Source organism: Heterocephalus glaber, unplaced genomic scaffold (genome assembly GCF_053883595.1).
Source record: "Heterocephalus glaber isolate CG9 unplaced genomic scaffold, H.glaber_assembly_v1.0 deba00001564, whole genome shotgun sequence".
Taxonomy (NCBI): domain Eukaryota; kingdom Metazoa; phylum Chordata; class Mammalia; order Rodentia; family Bathyergidae; genus Heterocephalus; species Heterocephalus glaber.
The window spans coordinates 15519145-15535159 of NW_028258351.1; the positions used below are offsets into that span (position 1 = coordinate 15519145).

At 43.4% G+C, this 16015-nt stretch overlaps 2 protein-coding genes across 4 annotated transcripts in view; one reads left to right on the top strand and one right to left on the bottom strand.

Moving 5' to 3' along the window:
- Positions 1-1509: 1509 nt before the first annotated feature.
- Itgae (integrin subunit alpha E) overlaps positions 1510-16015 on the bottom strand; it is a 60965-nt gene continuing 46459 nt past the window's right edge. The window contains exons 21-31 of one of the 3 annotated variants that reach the window (XM_021238130.2): positions 15590-15722; positions 14326-14424; positions 13636-13715; positions 12746-12820; positions 12162-12225; positions 11974-12081; positions 8137-8193; positions 7757-7852; positions 6363-6458; positions 3000-3110; positions 1510-1815 (exon numbers count right to left, since the gene is read on the bottom strand). In XM_021238130.2, the coding sequence (XP_021093789.2) occupies positions 1720-1815; positions 3000-3110; positions 6363-6458; positions 7757-7852; positions 8137-8193; positions 11974-12081; positions 12162-12225; positions 12746-12820; positions 13636-13715; positions 14326-14424; positions 15590-15722 (1015 nt within the window). In that variant the 3' untranslated portion in view covers positions 1510-1719. The remainder of the gene's footprint in view (positions 1816-2999; positions 3111-6362; positions 6459-7756; positions 7853-8136; positions 8194-11973; positions 12082-12161; positions 12226-12745; positions 12821-13635; positions 13716-14325; positions 14425-15589; positions 15723-16015) is intronic. The other 2 variants (XM_021238131.2, XM_021238132.2) reach the window with 2 other exon arrangements.
- Positions 7848-11961, top strand: Haspin (histone H3 associated protein kinase). The gene has a single exon (XM_004857226.3). It carries the CDS (start codon positions 8373-8375, stop codon positions 10692-10694), a length of 2322 nt encoding a protein of 773 aa, XP_004857283.2. The 5' UTR covers positions 7848-8372; the 3' UTR covers positions 10695-11961.

The following is a 16015-nucleotide window of genomic DNA, read 5'->3' on the forward strand; positions in this document are numbered from 1 at the left end:
AAAAAGTGAAGGGTCTTGGGTGGCCCAGAGACAGGCACAGGAAAGGCCTGGCATGGAAGGCTTTTGCCAATTTGTCCTTTAATTTACCTTTTGCTCTGAGCAGTGCTGCTATGACAAACATATTCCATTAATAGATATTTCTGACCCACATAAAAACTAGCAGATGCATTATTAATGTTGTTTAAATACAGTCAACAGGACAAAGAAAGCTCCTCTCTGTGGGAAGATTCTCACAGCATCAGTAAGTCATCTTTTTTATTTTCTTTCTTTCTTTCTTTCTTTTCTTTTTTGATACAAGATCTCCTATGTAGTTCAGGCTGGCCTTGAACTCACTGTGTAGCCCAGGCTGGCCTCAAACTTGATCTGCCTGCCTCAGCCTCCTGAGTGCTGGGATTATAGGCAAGCGCCACCATGCCTAGCACCCATAACTCATCTTAACAGATGGCTTGGTATTTATTACTTAGCTCCCAATATCTGACCTGAGGAAAAATCACCAAGGTATTAACCACTTAAGAACAACAGAGTTGAATTTTAGTTCACAGGGCACCAAAAAAGATAAAGATTTGAACTGGAGTCAATCAAACCCACAAGGCAATGACAGCTTGGTTCATCTCAGAGCAAAACTCTTCTTGTTCTTCCTCCTGCTCCATGCAGTGTGTCCCCTAATAACTTGCATAGTTTCTCAGGTCTATCCCTTGCTTCATTCACAGGACTGGCATGAGACTTCATCCTCATATAAATTACCCAGAGTTCCCTTACACAATTCTTAGGCAGACGCTTATACAATACACTGTTCCTACCTCTCTTTCCAGACTCATTCCCCATAATGCACCCTTGGCCTCAGTCAAATGTACATAGGTGCTTTATCACATCCTGCATTTCCCAACCTCCATGCCACTGTCCAGGGTGATCTCAGACCTTTACACTTCATGTCCTGGCTTGCAGGTATCTGCACCTTCTCTACATTCCCACAGGGCAGGATCTGAATAATTTAAGGAATCCTAGCACCCTTAATCGTAGCACTGCACCATGAGTCAATCACCTTAACTTGTGCTGTAAGGTTTTTATCATGTTCTTCAGAGAGGTCTTCATTTATGAACATAAATTTTTTTTGTCTGTCTTTGTTTTCCTCTGTCAAATTTTCTCTGTCTTTACTATAGACAGAGAAAAATAAAGGTCATAAATGAAGACCTCTGAAAATATAGGTCCTCATTAAGACCTCTCTGAAAAACATGATAAATCTTGTAGCCGAGTGTCTTTTTTCACCTCATCAAATAGAGAAATGCTGTATTTCCAAGTAAGAAGACAATATTGTAAAGATACCAATTTTTCCCAACTTAACTTGTACACTCAAACCCCAAACAGTTTCTTGTAGAAATCTGAAAAGCTGATGCTAAAATATATCTGAAACAATACCATCAATTTTTTTAAATATACAAATGAAAACTTGGCCTGAGACATCAAAATTTACTGCAAATCATAAAGAATATTTGCATATTTAAGGCACAATTGTAAAGAAAGCCATTTAATTTTAGTATCAAATGTTTCCCAGATTTCCTTTTTTAACAATGTACAGACACTTTTTAGGACAATGTATAATTAAAAAACAATATTCTCCAATTTACTCAATGCTGTTCTAGATCATCCTAAGAAAAAAGTAAGCAGGACAACACCAAAGTTCTAGAAGTTCAAGGATCCCAATGGATGAAGATGTGGATCCTAATTTTCTTCTGTGAGCAGATCGTCTGCTTTCAGCTGGGCCCTCCTCATGCTCTCCAAGTTCAGCTGTTGATATTTTCTTTTAAAAAAGCCACACTGAAATAAAGGGAGGGGAACCCCAATTAAAGAACAGCCATCTGTTTTAGAAAACCATCATCCTGACTGTTGCATAAATAGCCTGTAGACTCCTGTTTCTCATATTTCTTTCTTTCTTTTTTTTTTTTGTGCCGGGGATCAAACTCGGGACCTTGCGCTTGCGAGGCAGGCGCCGGACCCACTGAGCTAAATCCCCGGGCCTATTTCTCAAATTTCTACTCCCTCCCCCTACCCTCCTCTGAGTCTCTCCCTGGAAGTCAATCGTTTCAGATCCCTCTTCAATGCTATCTTTCTAGGTGCTTATTCCCCAATCAGAACTAACTTCCCAGGTTACTCTGAACTCCCAGAGGACTTGAACCTTTTTAACCTTACTAATTCTGCAAAGTAGTATAGTTCTGGCTATAGTGGATATAATCTTATTTATGTAGGAATACTCAGTATTGGCTACCATGCTGAGCATAGAAAGAGATCGAGTACGGTCTCCTACATCAAGAAGCTCAGAATGTAGTGGGAAGGGGAATAATTACAGTACAGTGTAACTGCCACTTGGAAAGGTTTCCAGAAAGGAGCTCATAGGACAAGCATACAACCCAACCCAGAGGATCCAGGAGTCTCTACATTGAGTTTTCAGGGAAGAGTGTGAATGAGGTGAAAAACTGGGGAGGGAGACTCTTGGCAAAGGGGAGTAGCCTGTGTACAAGCAAAAAGGCTGAACATATTTAGGGAATCATTCAACTTGTCTGGAGGAAAGAGTAAATCTTAAGGATGGAGAGGAGAAGGGTACAGACCAGAGAGTAGAGGATCTTTTGAGATATGGGAAGAGAAGAAAAGGATTTTTTCTTTTGGTACCGGGTATCAAGCTCAGGACCTTGCACTTGTGAGGCAGGCAGCTGAACCACTGAGCTAAATCCCAGGCCAAGAAAAGGATTTTAAAAAGGAAACATCATAGATCTGTTTTAGGAAGATCTCTCTGTACTACAACACTTCAACTGGACTTTTGTATTTTTCAGACAGAAAACTGAGTTACTCATTTGCCTAGGTGTATGGTTGAAGCAAGAGGAAGAAGAGGCCACAAGACCAGAGCAAATGCTCTAAGTTGGGGGTTGGCTGTCCTACAGCATACTGTGCCCAACTCTAGAGCCCAGTCCTCTCTTGTCCTTACAAACACAATAAGTAGAACTGACCTTGAACAGGATGATTACAATCACGACCAAAACCAGAAGGCCACCAATACTGCTTCCAACGATAAGAGGCAAAGAATGGTATACTTCATCTTTCAGGAAGATGACTGTGATCTAGACAGGACAAAAAGATCATCCAATCAATCACATAAAGCAAAGAAAGATAAATTTCCCCATGTTATTTTAAAGAGCAAAATATGAAGACTTGGCAACAGCCTGTGTATTGATCAAGACTGATGACAGTAAAGCTAAAAGCTAAACATCCCCTGATGCAGCATTTTAGATAATCTAAAATCATCCAATGACCAAAATCCTTTATTTTTTGTTTTGTTTTTGGTACTGGGGATCGAACTCAGATCCTTGCGCTTGCACAGCAGGCAGCGAAACCACTGAGCTAAAACTCCAGCCTCCCAAAAATCCTTTATAAGGAACCATTCTGGTCTCTTATCTAGAAGAGCTAGGTCTGTCAAGAGAGTGTGACCTTGGGCCAGGGATTTAGCTCAGTGGTTTCGCTGCCTGCTATGCAAGCACAAGGACCCGAGTTCGATCTCTGGTACCAAAAAAAGAGAGTGTGACCTTGTATTAAAGATGCTGTCACAGTCTGAAAGAGGATCCCATGGCACCAGAGACAGAAAATCAAGATTCTACATCCAGCTATGCACCTGCATATCCCTACGTCTTATACTCAATGACTTTTTTTTTTTCCGGTACCGGGGATTGAACTCAGGACCTTGCGCTTACAAGGCAGGCACGGTGCCACTAAGCTAAATCCCCAGCCCACTCATTGACTTATTTTAAATGATATCCAAGTCTTTCCTAACTCTGTTCTGACAGCTTTTTTCTGGATAGTGCACAAAACCCTACAGTCTTTGGTAATACATTTTCCCCACAATAAATATATAACAAAGATACCAAGACACAATAATAAAGTCAAAATTATATCCATGTGTAGTACTTGTGGAGTTCTATTAAAAGTCACCCCCAAGTTTTCACTTTCCAAACATTTTTTTCAATTTCAGGAGAATAATCTCCTCTCACTGATTGGGCTCAGCTGGAAAGCTCAGGGGAGGTGCTCTCCAGGTTAGACTCGGCAGTCCCAGGCTGTGGCCAGAGCATGTTGCCAAGACTTAAGTGGGGTCACAGAGCCATCAAGGCTGCTCTGCCTGGAGGATCACTATGAGTTCGAGGCCAGCCTGGGCTACATGGTGAGTTCAAGGCCAACCTGGACCCTGTTTAAAAACAAATGAACAAATTTTTAAAAAGCCACCAAATAGACTGCTCTGCCTGCCCAAGGCACTGAGTTCTTTTCACGCATATGTTAAGCACCAAGGTCAAGAAGCTTTGTAGAGATTTCTCCATAGGCTATGGAGCTGCACAAATTCACCCTTGAGGCCTCTTTTAATTATGTTATAAACTCTGGTTGAGCCTCCAGACCCTATGTAACTCAAAACTGATCTCAGGAGTGAGTTCTGGGCCTTGGGAATGGGGAGGTGACAAACTAATGGAGCAGAAGGAAGACAGAGCAGAGCTGGCTTTTTTTTCTGCAGAAAAGAAACAGTGAGGGGAGTGGGGACAGAATTCAAGAATCTGGGTTTAGGATATGAAAGGAAGTCCCGAGATCTCAGTGAAATAACAAGCCACATTTGAGTAGAGACAATCAATCCCCACCCCCACACACCCTGTACCGGGGACTGAACTCAGGACTCTGCTTGCAAGGCACTTGGCACCACTGAGCTACATCCCCTGCCCAGTGGCAATGACTCTTTTCTTCAATGCCTTCTCCCTTTTTCCTCTTCAAAACGCACAAGTTAAAAGTGACTCAAAGCTTCCCTGACAGAGGTTAATGGAGAAGCAGAACAGAGGTTATATTGCTTGTAGCAAATACCAATAAGGGCCCCCAGTAGCCATTTCCTCTTTTGGTCTATGCTAATTCTCTCTGGTCTAAGCTAATCATGACACAACTGTTCTCCTTTGCTAGTGATTGAAACAAGACCCAGTTCTTACTAATAAGATATAAAGGGATGTCTCCTGCGAGCTTTTAGGAAGCTTCCTCTCTAAAAAGCAAAGGCACATGAAGAAAAATCCTTTTGCTAACCTCTTGTTTCCTATTCTGTCTCTTATGCAAATACAAGTTGACCCTGCCTACTTCAGAAATCCAAATCCAACATGCTCCAAATTAGATTTCAGGTTTTCAGATTAGGAATGTTCAATTGGTAAAGTCTACAAACATTCCAAAATCCAAAACTTCTGAAATCTAAAAGAGATCTGATCCCAAAATCCAAACAGATGGGAGTATAGCTCAGGCGTAGATCATCTGACTGCAAAATCCAAACAGACCTTTGGATAAGAGTAACTCAACCTGTGTAGCATTTGGTAACTCCGTACTGGCCATGGGGCAAGCCATCACCCAAAACATAAGGATCAAAGAAGGCAGACCACAACAAAATAAATTGTTTTTTTAATTTAAAAAAATTTTTAAAACAACAAAATGTGGTAGCATATGTCTGTAATCCCAGCACTCAGGAGGCACAGGCAGGAGGAGTTGGCCATGAGTTGGTGGCCAGCCTAAGCAGTACAATAATGAGGCACTTCTATTTCTCCCATATCATTTTCTGTATTAGAAATATTTCAAAATAAAAGAAAATGTTATTTTGACATGTCTAGAGAATTGCTCCTTTCTCTTCTTCCTCCAGGGAGAAAAACTGAGGATTTAACATTTAGCAATCCAGGCTCACGCACCCGACATCTCTAGTGAAGAATCAGGCCTAACTCAGGAGCTCACAGATCATCTCTAAAACTAGCAGCATGAACAGGCAAGTGTCAACAAGAATGAAAATTCAGGGTAACACACTCAGGTGCAGTTAGCCCATAAACCAAAGATGTCAGTTTGACTTTTGTCATACTTCGGTGAAACAAATTTCAAGAGTTCTAGTACTTAGTCTAATTCTTATAAAAGAATTATGCATTCCTGAGTATTATAACTATTTAATACTGTAACAAAACAATGACATTACATACTAGGAAGATATTTAATGTGAACAAATATAATTTCTCATTTATGAACTATTTCCAATATGTATTCCCTCCATATTTTTCAAAGTCAATAAATTTTCAAATCAAAGTATACAGTGCTCTTAGTTCCACCCTAGTTATTTCAAGTTAGACCCCCTCAGCTTAGTCCTTTTATTCAGTTGCCTTATTTCACAGGTAAAAAATTGAGGCAGAGGCTGACGCACTCAAGGTTGCAAAGGCAGTTAGTGACAGAGCCAAGACCAGAAATGACTAAAAGCAGGAAGATGGCAATCAGAGGGTGCCTGTGCAGGGGCTCAAAGGCTAAGCACAGACCAGAAAACAGCCAGGGATTACCTTAGTTCTGTGATTCTCTGCATTCAGTCCCTCATATAGGGCTTTGTTGAAAGATATTTCACCAAGGACCTGTAGTTCAGTTACATCTCTTAGTAACTATAAGATGGGAGGAAGGAGGGACAGTAACAAAACATATTTTAGACATGAACAAACTGCTTCTGGACAGCCTTCACCATCTCTCCCTTTAAACATGTTCCTTCTCTCATTTTACTTAGTCTCATTAATGGTACCAGCATACACACAATTACCTCAAGAAAGAAATCTGCAGTTATTCCTCAGCTTTTCCCTTACCCTCTATTTCATGCCACAAACTCAACCCAAAGTCAGTTGTTGACAATGGTCTTTTTAAAAAAATTCCCTTTTGCTCATGCTCCTTTTTTCTCTACCCCATTGCTATTTCCTCATACCTCACTGAGCTCAACCAAATGAATGCAAGATGTGAAACTTGATCGTTAGTTCCCACTTTATAATAAGCAATCAGGAAAAGCCTCTCTAAGAAAATAGGATTTGAGCTAAATATAAGAAACCATTCATGTTCAGACTTAGGGGAAGAACAATGTTATACAAAGAAACAGCAATTACAAAGGTCCTATGGCTAGAAACAGAGCAGAATAGCTGGGCTATAAGAAAGGGACAGAAGGAGAGAAAGAAGAGCTGGGGATTTAGCTCAGTGGTTCTGCCACCTGCCTCGAAAGCAAAAGGTCCTGAGTTTGATGCCGGGTACAAAGGAAAAAACAGAGAGCTAAGAGACAAAGTTATGAAAAATCAAGCAGAGACTAGATCATGTAGTGCATTGCAGTCCATGGAAAAAAAATGTATGGATTTTAGTATAAGTATGTTCAAACTCACTTTTTTCTTTCTTTCTTATTTTATTATTATTTTTTAGCATGGAAGAAGCATAATCTAATGTTTGCTTTTAGAAGACGCACAGCTGTTATGTGAAGAATTATTTGTAGAAGGCATGAGAAAAACAGAGGCAAGGACAGCAGGTCCAAGGTTACTTGGATAGCCCTGGCAAGAGATGGTGGCCTGAATTACAACAGTAGCAGTAGAGATGGAGAGAAGTGAATGGATTTAGGATATATCCTGGAGATAGAACTGCAGGGCTTGCTGCTGGAATAAATATGGGATGTAGAAAACGGGGTGTCATCGGTAATTTCCAGAATTCCTAGTACCCAATAGGAGTAAATTATTTACTGAGAGTAGCGCCACTAACTGGTTGAGGAACAGGCTGGGACAGAAGGTGGACAAAGAGCTCTGTTTTAAGACTTGTTACATTTTAGTGTATGGCTGCCAAAGTGGGCACAAGGACGCGTTACATTTTAAATACTATTATCCTTTGTAGGGAGAAATGCCCTAGAGCTTGAAAACCAAATCTGTTCAGTCTCAAGTACCTGCTTAGAGTGATCCAAGGAGATCTCTGCAGCCACGGTGACATTTTCTTTATCCGAAGTGATGGCACAGCTCACTGAGTGCCACTTTTCAACATGCTAGAAAAGCAAAGTGTATGTAGTTATCTTAATCCCGTTCCGTGTGGAAACACTGACATTTTTAACGTTTAGGACACAATGTCCCTTAAGGACCCAAGAGGGAAGGGAGTGAGCAGTTTGACCAATCACCCTGGCCCCAGCAAACCCCCATTCTGGCAAACTCAGTGAGGAGGATGTTAAGGGCTTCAGGGGAACCTTAGAAAAACAGCCACCTGATTTCTCCTGTCACCCGCGTCAGGCCCTCCCCAGTCCCTTCCTCAGCCTCTCGGGGCGGCCACGCTCACCTGAACCGGATCGCTCCCACAGGCACGCTCCTCACTCTGGGTGCACACCGTGTAGTCCTGTAATGAGAGCCATTCCCGCAACGCACTGAGAAAACAAAACTGCCCTTGTCGGCTTCCGTACAACCCAGCCTGCTGCGCCTGCGTAAGGCAGGAAGCTAGGACCCAGCGGGTAGACCGGCGGACGGGCGGGAGTCTCGCGGTGTTTGAATTTGAGCTGCTTGGCGGGTCAGCCGGCCATGGCGGCGTCGTTCCGGAGACCAGAGAACCGGCTCTTCCGGACTTATGAGGCTGCTGGCGGGGGGAGACCGCGACAGCGGCGGTCGGGCCGGACAGCCGCGCGGTGGTTCCCGCCGCAGAAGCAGGAGCATTTGTTTAGCAGCAGCGACGCCAACAGCAGCCCCTCACAGTCTCTTGCTTCCGATGATCCTGACGACCCTGACTTCCCCGGCAGCCCGGTCGGCCGACGGCGGAGGCGTCTTGGCGGCAGAGTCTCCAAGGGCCGGCCGACGCTAACTGCGACCCCGAGACGCCTGAGGCTGCGACCTCGGCCGCCGCAGAAGTGCAGCACCCCGTGCGACCCGCTCCGACCGCCGCCTTTCCCCAGCAGCCACCTGGACCACCTCAGCGTGAGCAGCCAACCCAGGGACGGCGACGAGGTGGGCACCAGTGCCTCCCTGTTCAGCTCTCCGGCCTCGAACGACCTCGGGCCGCCCTCGCCAGGGGACAGTATCATTTCCATCAGTTCCTCCGCCTCCCCAGATGCAGCCTCTACTGTCACGAGCCGTTTCCACGGCCCAGCAACCTCGCGGGGCCAAGCATCTCTCCCCTACTCCCGGGAAGCAGCAAAAGGAGGCGGGGTCAACAGGACGGTCCACCGATCTCGTGTCTGCCTCAGGTCAGCTCCCTTAGGCCTTAAGGACTCAGGAAACCCCGAGGGTTCTGAATTTGGGACAGATAGGAAAAATATGAAGGAGTCGCATTGTAAAAGACAACTGAGGAGAAACAGGCTGGAAACCTCAGGTCTAAGAAGCACGAGTAAGAAGAGGACCACAGACCAGGGCTCTTTTCAAAAGCTGGGGTCTCAGGGGGCCATCTGGAAAGACTGTGAGGAGGCCAGTGGTTCCAAGGGCACAGTTGTACCTAAGAAAATCAACAGGCCTGAGAGAACTGGGCTAAGCCAGAAGAGGAAACATCAAGAAGCGGAAACTTCTCTCTTCCATTGCCAGCAGTTTAAAAAGGATCAAAAGATGGGGAAGGATTCATCCTCCTCCCAGGACCTGACTCTTCAGAAGGCCTGCTCTTGGGTTAAAACCAAGGCTTCCTTCAGTTTCCACAAGAAGAAAGTTGTAACTGATATGTCAGAGGGGTGCAGCAGCTATACCACCACCAGTTCTCTCTCTGAGTCCCTCATCTCAGAAAATTCAAGCCTTTCTGCCCTGAACAGAACAAATAGTGCTCTAGACCCTTGGCACTCCTCTTCTATGTATTTGCTAAGCCCCTTAAGGAGTCCACATGTTGCAGACAAAAAGGCATCTGATGCTGAAAAGGTTTATGGGGAATGCAATCAGGAAGGTCCTATCCCCTTTAGTTACTGCCTTTCTTCAGAAAAACTGGAACATTGTGAGAAGATTGGGGAAGGGGTGTTTGGTGAAGTGTTTCAAGCAATTGCTGATAACATACCTGTAGCTCTAAAAATCATTGCTATTGAAGGAGCAGGTTTAGTGAATGGATCCCATCAGAAAACCTTTGAGGAAATCCTACCAGAGATCATCATCTCCAAAGAGTTGAGCCTCTTGTCTGGTGAGGTGTACAACCGTACAGAAGGCTTTATTGGGCTGAACTCAGTGCATTGTGTTCAAGGTTCTTACCCTCCCTTGCTGCTCAAAGCCTGGGATCACTATAACTCAACCAAAGGGTCTGCAAATGACCGGCCTGACTTTTTTGAGGAAGACCAGCTCTTCATTGTAATGGAATTTGAGTTTGGTGGGATTGACTTAGAGCAAATGAAAACAAAGTTGTCTTCCATAGCTACTGCAAAGAGCATTCTGCACCAGATCACAGCATCCCTTGCAGTGGCAGAGGCATCACTGTCCTTTGAGCACCGAGACTTACACTGGGGGAATGTGCTCCTAAAGAAAACCAACCTCAAGGAGTTCCACTACACCCTCAATGGGAAGACAAGCACAATCCCTACCCATGGGCTGCAAGTCAACATCATTGACTACACCCTGTCACGCTTGGAGCGGGATGGGATTGTGGTTTTCTGTGACATTTCTATGGATGAAGACCTATTTGCAGGTGAAGGTGACTATCAGTTTGAGATCTACAGGCTTATGAGAAAAGAGAACAACAACTGCTGGTGTGAATACCACCCTTATAATAATGTGCTCTGGCTACATTACCTCACAGACAAGATCCTGAATCATATGACCTTTAAGAGTAAACATAACACCCCTGCCTTAAAAGAAATGAAGAAAAAGATCCAGCATTTCTATAGGACAGTGCTTAACTTCAGTTCTGCCACTGACCTGCTTTGCCAACACAGTCTGTTTCAGTAAGTGAGTAAGTCTTACTGCCCCAAAGTCAGGGCACTGATCTTGAAGCCTCCAGGATTGTTTGCAGTCTCCATCCCTAGAGCTGGGTGGAGGTAGACTTCCCATTCTTACATGGTTCCAATCAGCTTTTCAAACAGTTTTGTTTTCAAATGGAAAAAAATGTTTGTTGAAATGATTAAACTTGCTGTTAACAAACATTCTTAAAAATAAATTACATCTGGGCCAGGGATTTAGCTCAGTGGTTTTGTCGCCTGCTGCGCAAGCGCAAGGACCCGAGTTCGATCCCCAGTACCAAATAAATAAATAAATAAATAAATAACATCTATGGAGGACATACTCTAAATTGCTCTGCATTCAGGTCTTATCGAATCAGCTCCTTCGCTGATGTGCCATTGATGGCACCAAATTGTTGTGTGCATTATATTGTCAATACTTGTCTACATCCTTCTATTACCCCCCAGTTAAGCTATTAGAGGAATCTCAGGCTCAGAGGAAAAATAACTGAATAAATATGAGAACAAATGTTTGCAACTTGTAAATCCTCTAATTGTCAGCAGGGTCCAGCCCAGGCATTAGTTATACTGATCCTGTTCCTTTAGGTATCAAGGCTGGCTTTGGAAACCAGAGGAAGAGAATGAGAAGTCAACTGAAAACAGAGACTATAGCAAAACAGAGACCAGGAAAGAAACTAGAGGGGGGAAAAAAGCAAAGTAGACTATAAGAGTATGAGAAATATCATGTTTCTCAGGCTCACTCACCAGGTACATAGAGCAGAATTTTTCAATTTTTAAAGGAGAAATTCTCCGTGGTTATTAATATTTGAATTTTTGCTTGTTTTTCATCAAGAAGAAAACAAGACCTGAGTGGTTGATATTCCTCCTAGACATGACTGGTAACAGAAGTTTTCTCATGGTTAACCTTGTTTTTTTACTCTGCTAAATCTCTAGTTTTTGTAGTACTGGGTCCCTCTTTAATTTTTGTTTTGAGACAAGGTCTCACTAAGTTGCTAAATTGCCCAGTCTGGGCTTGAACTCTCACTTCTGCCTTAGCCTCCCAATACTCAGGAGGATCACAGGCATGCACCTCTGTGTCCACCTAAAGCTGTAGTTTTTATACCTTTGAGAATCCATAATCAATATGAAAAGAGATGTGATCATGATAAAGAATTGTCTAAGTAGGGCCAGGCATTTAGCTCAGTGGTTCTGCCACCTGCCTCACAAACGCAAGGTCCTGAGTTCAATCCCTGGTACCAATAAAAAAAAAAAAAGAATTGTCTGAGTACCTGAATCTTTGTCAGATTCTTCACTCTTAAAATCTCGAGACCTTGTAATCTGATTGGTACACAAATTTGCAGCTGGAATCGGGCTCCGAACAGATTTTCTCCATGTATCTGCCAAATAAAAATCAGAGCAGGAAGTCAAAGCTCATGCTTCTTTGCCAAAGGTAGTTTTACACTGACTAAGCACTTACATTGAAAAGGAATTCTTTATGGTCAGAAAGCCCCCGGCTTGTGTTCATGTACATCACAGATGGTCTGCAATTGAGAGGACAAGTGTTAGCCCCAAGGTCCTCTTCATGTTTTGAATGGACTTGAATGCTTCCAATTGGATACACTCGGACAAGGGTACCAGATCCTTAATAGGGATCAAAGCTGAGTGTCTAAATGAAGAGTGGTTATAGAACAGTTAGGATGAGGTGGGGTATTTGCATTGCATATAGTTGGACAAGTTCATTTTCTACTTATCACTCCTCACAGTAGCATTACTTTTCCCCCTCCTTCCCAATGCCACAGCCCTTCCTCTATAGCATCACATCAATTCCCTTTTGGGGCAAAACCAGTTGGCACTGCTCCTCTGATGACCATTATGAGGTTTCTAGAACCCAACTCTTGTGCCCTAGTGATCAGTGTTGGAGCTTGGGTTTTAAACAGCCTCCTGTCAGAGGACATTGCCCATATCTACCCTGACTGCTATTTCCACCCACAAGAGGGACTCCTTGAAGTTTTCCTCTGTGCATGGCAGTCATATAGGTGCAGGCCCCTTGGGAGTACTTACTTGGAAAGAACTGCAATGAAGACATGCCTGAATTGAAGAGTGTGGGTCTTTCTAGCCAAAGATCTTCCATTAGAACTGGAAATAAAATGTTAATTCACAGCTGTATATGTAACAGTTGCTTCTACAGCCTGGCTTCCTAGGATCATGGGGATGTGGAGGGGATGTTAGATAAGAAAATTCTCAGAGATACGCAATTAGAGTGCAAAATAATCACTAGAAGACCACAGAGAAATGATTGATTTTTAAAAGATTTCTTAAAATCAACACTATTGACATTTGGGGACAGATAATTTTTTGTTGGTGAGTTGTCTCGTACATTGTTTAGCAGCATCCCTCATCTATCCATAAGATGCCAGAGTCACCTCCTAAATCAAGACAAAAATCTCCAGGAAGCGGGTGTGGTGGCACTGCTTATAATCCCAGCTCTCAGGAGGTTGAGGCAGGAGAATCGCCTGTGAGTTCAAGGCCAGCCTAAGCTACACAGTGAGTTCAAGGGCAGTCTGAGCTACATAGTGAAACAAAAAAAAGTCTCCAGGCATTGCCTCTGGGAACAGAATCACCCCTGCTTGAGTCTTAATCAAAACCTCTAAACATGGAGGTTTTGCAGTTATTCCAAAGTTAAATAAACCAGAACCAGAAATCTAGTCCAAAGTTCATTCCACCCCACTATAGCATAGTTTTACTTTGTGTGAATAAAAGAATGTTTTAAATATCTTTGATAATATGATGTTACCATGAGGACATAGGAGACTTCCGTGGACTCACTGAGGTTCCCCTTCTCCCTGGCCAGGGAGCAGGCCGGAGCTCTCACAGCATTTGGATGGTGCTGGGGGTCAGGAGAGATTTCCAAGAACACAGCCTGAGTTTGCAGCAACACAGGCACTACTTACTTGCCGGTGGTCACAGTGATGTCTGCTGTTCTGTTTGGAAAGATACTCTCTTCCAGCTGCCAAACTACTGACATGTTTACCTATTTTAAAGGAGGAAAGATGGTCACTTGATTCCTCTCTTTACCACTCACAGTTACAACTGCTTAGTATTAAGCAGATGTAAGAAACAACACATTCCTCACATTTCTGTAGCGGAACACATTTTCACACATTATTATTCCATTATTTCATGTGTACTTTACTAGGCAAATATGGAGTGAGCAGGGCAGGTGGCATTATTCCCCTTCTAATTCCCCTTGTATAGTTTAGAGCCTAATTTTTTTTGGTACCAGAGATCGAACTCGGGACCTTGCACTTTCAAGGCAGGCGCCAGAACCACTGAGCTAAATCCCTGGCCCACCCTTCTATAGTTTAGGAAACCACTGGGGAGGCTTCCTGTAGCACAAAGAATTTGGTCTGATGCCCCTCCCCAACTTCATTCTGCTTTCCTGGAGTGAGCCAACACTCTGTCTATGACTATATACTCAAACTACTCCTTTACCAATCCTTCCTTTCAGAGCAAACAGCAATTCTGAGCACTGCCATGGGTTGACTTCAGTAAAGGGAAGCATAGAGACCACAGAAAGACTGGGATGTGGATAACACCAGCTCCAGGGTAGTGAGAAGACCCACCAGTCAGGATAGACTTACAGATGACCTCTTGAGTATGGGGTAACCAATCTTGCAGTTCATGACCAGGATGGATGCAACTGGCTTAGGGTCAGCACACTGAATGTTTGGAGCGGGAGGCTGTTAACACAGAATAAGACACCATTCTTAAGGAGCAAAAGAGCAGTTTTCTCACACCAATTCAACAAACATTCACTGATTTTTTTTTTTCTCAGTGCCAGACACCCTGCCAGGAGCTGGGGATACAATAAATGAGACTTGGCCCCTGTCATTTGAATAGAAAGCATGGGGGGAGCGGTTTGAGAGAGGAACAGTGGGGAAAGATGAATTCCAACCAGGAGGACCCTGTAAAATCCTCACAGGGAGGAGACATTTGAACTGGGATGTGGACCTATGCAAATGTCACACACAGAGATGGAATGGAAGCCAGAATGGGCTCAAACACTGCATCACCCTTTCAACTATGGTCCTTCATGTGGACCACTGAATACAGGAAACAATTCTCCCATGGATTGTACACCACTAATTCTATTCTAGATGCATAGGAGATAATTTGGGGTGTTTGTTGTTTTTTTTTTTCATATAATGGATGCTATTCTAGCCCACTGGAGACAAACCTGTAGTTGCAACAAAGTCGTTTACTGACTCATTGCAAATGAGGAAAAGTGTACTGTAGGGAGGAGTTTCACCCAAGAAAGGAAAAGCCCAGAGTTATTAAAGGATTATAGAGGATTGTGGGAGTGGGTGGAGTTTAGGTGAGATTGCCCAGGCTGGGCTGGAACTTGTGATCATCCTGCGTCAGCCTCCCAGAGTGCTGGGATTACAGGTGTGTGCCACCATATCTGGCTAACTTTTACTTTTTCAATGACTTAGAGCTTTTGAGCTTATTTATCTCTCAGAATCCTGGTTAAGAAAGGCAGCATCACACAAACTCAGCAGAGGCTGGGGTTTTAGCTCAGGGGCACCGCACCTGCCTTGCAAGCTCAAAGTCCTGAGTTTGATCCGCAGTGTGGGAAAAAAAAAAAAGAAAAAGAAAAAGAAAGAAAGAATGGCAGTATGCAGAGAAGAGTATATGAAACGGTGCCACTAGAAGTTTTTAAGACAGAGACTGGATCTACAGCATACAGTTGAATTGGAGAGGATTCATCTAATCATTAATCATTTACTGGACAGAGCAGGAGGCTGGAGGTATGGAGACCAGAAAGGAGGTTGTCACACACAAAAAGGAGGCGTGTAGCAGGGGAAAGATATGAGTGGATGTTTTCAACACTGCTGCCACAATTACCTTTTGTATTCTCTTAAATTGCAAATTTCTAGGGTAATTCAAAGCCATGCTTGTCATGTAGGAATCTTCCCCAGAGTTAGTTAGGCTAATGTTCATGGTAAGTTCCTTGGAGAGACCCACCACCAATTCCTGCCTGCACAGGGTAAAGATAAAAGTGTTACCAATTTATTTAATCTGTAAAAACTTAAATACAGTAGAATAGCACATTCTTAACTACATAGATAAATTGTCTAAAGGATACATTTAGCCTAGATCTTCTTCTCCTCAAAGAAGCCAACACTTGGGCTGCCACACCCATCTCAGTCGCTGGGTGAGATGACAATGGCTACCATTTACTTAGTGCTTTCCATGTGCCAAGACTGTGCTTCATACCCTCAATTAATCCCCTTAAAACCCTATCAAATGGAACAGTTACTCTCCGCGTTG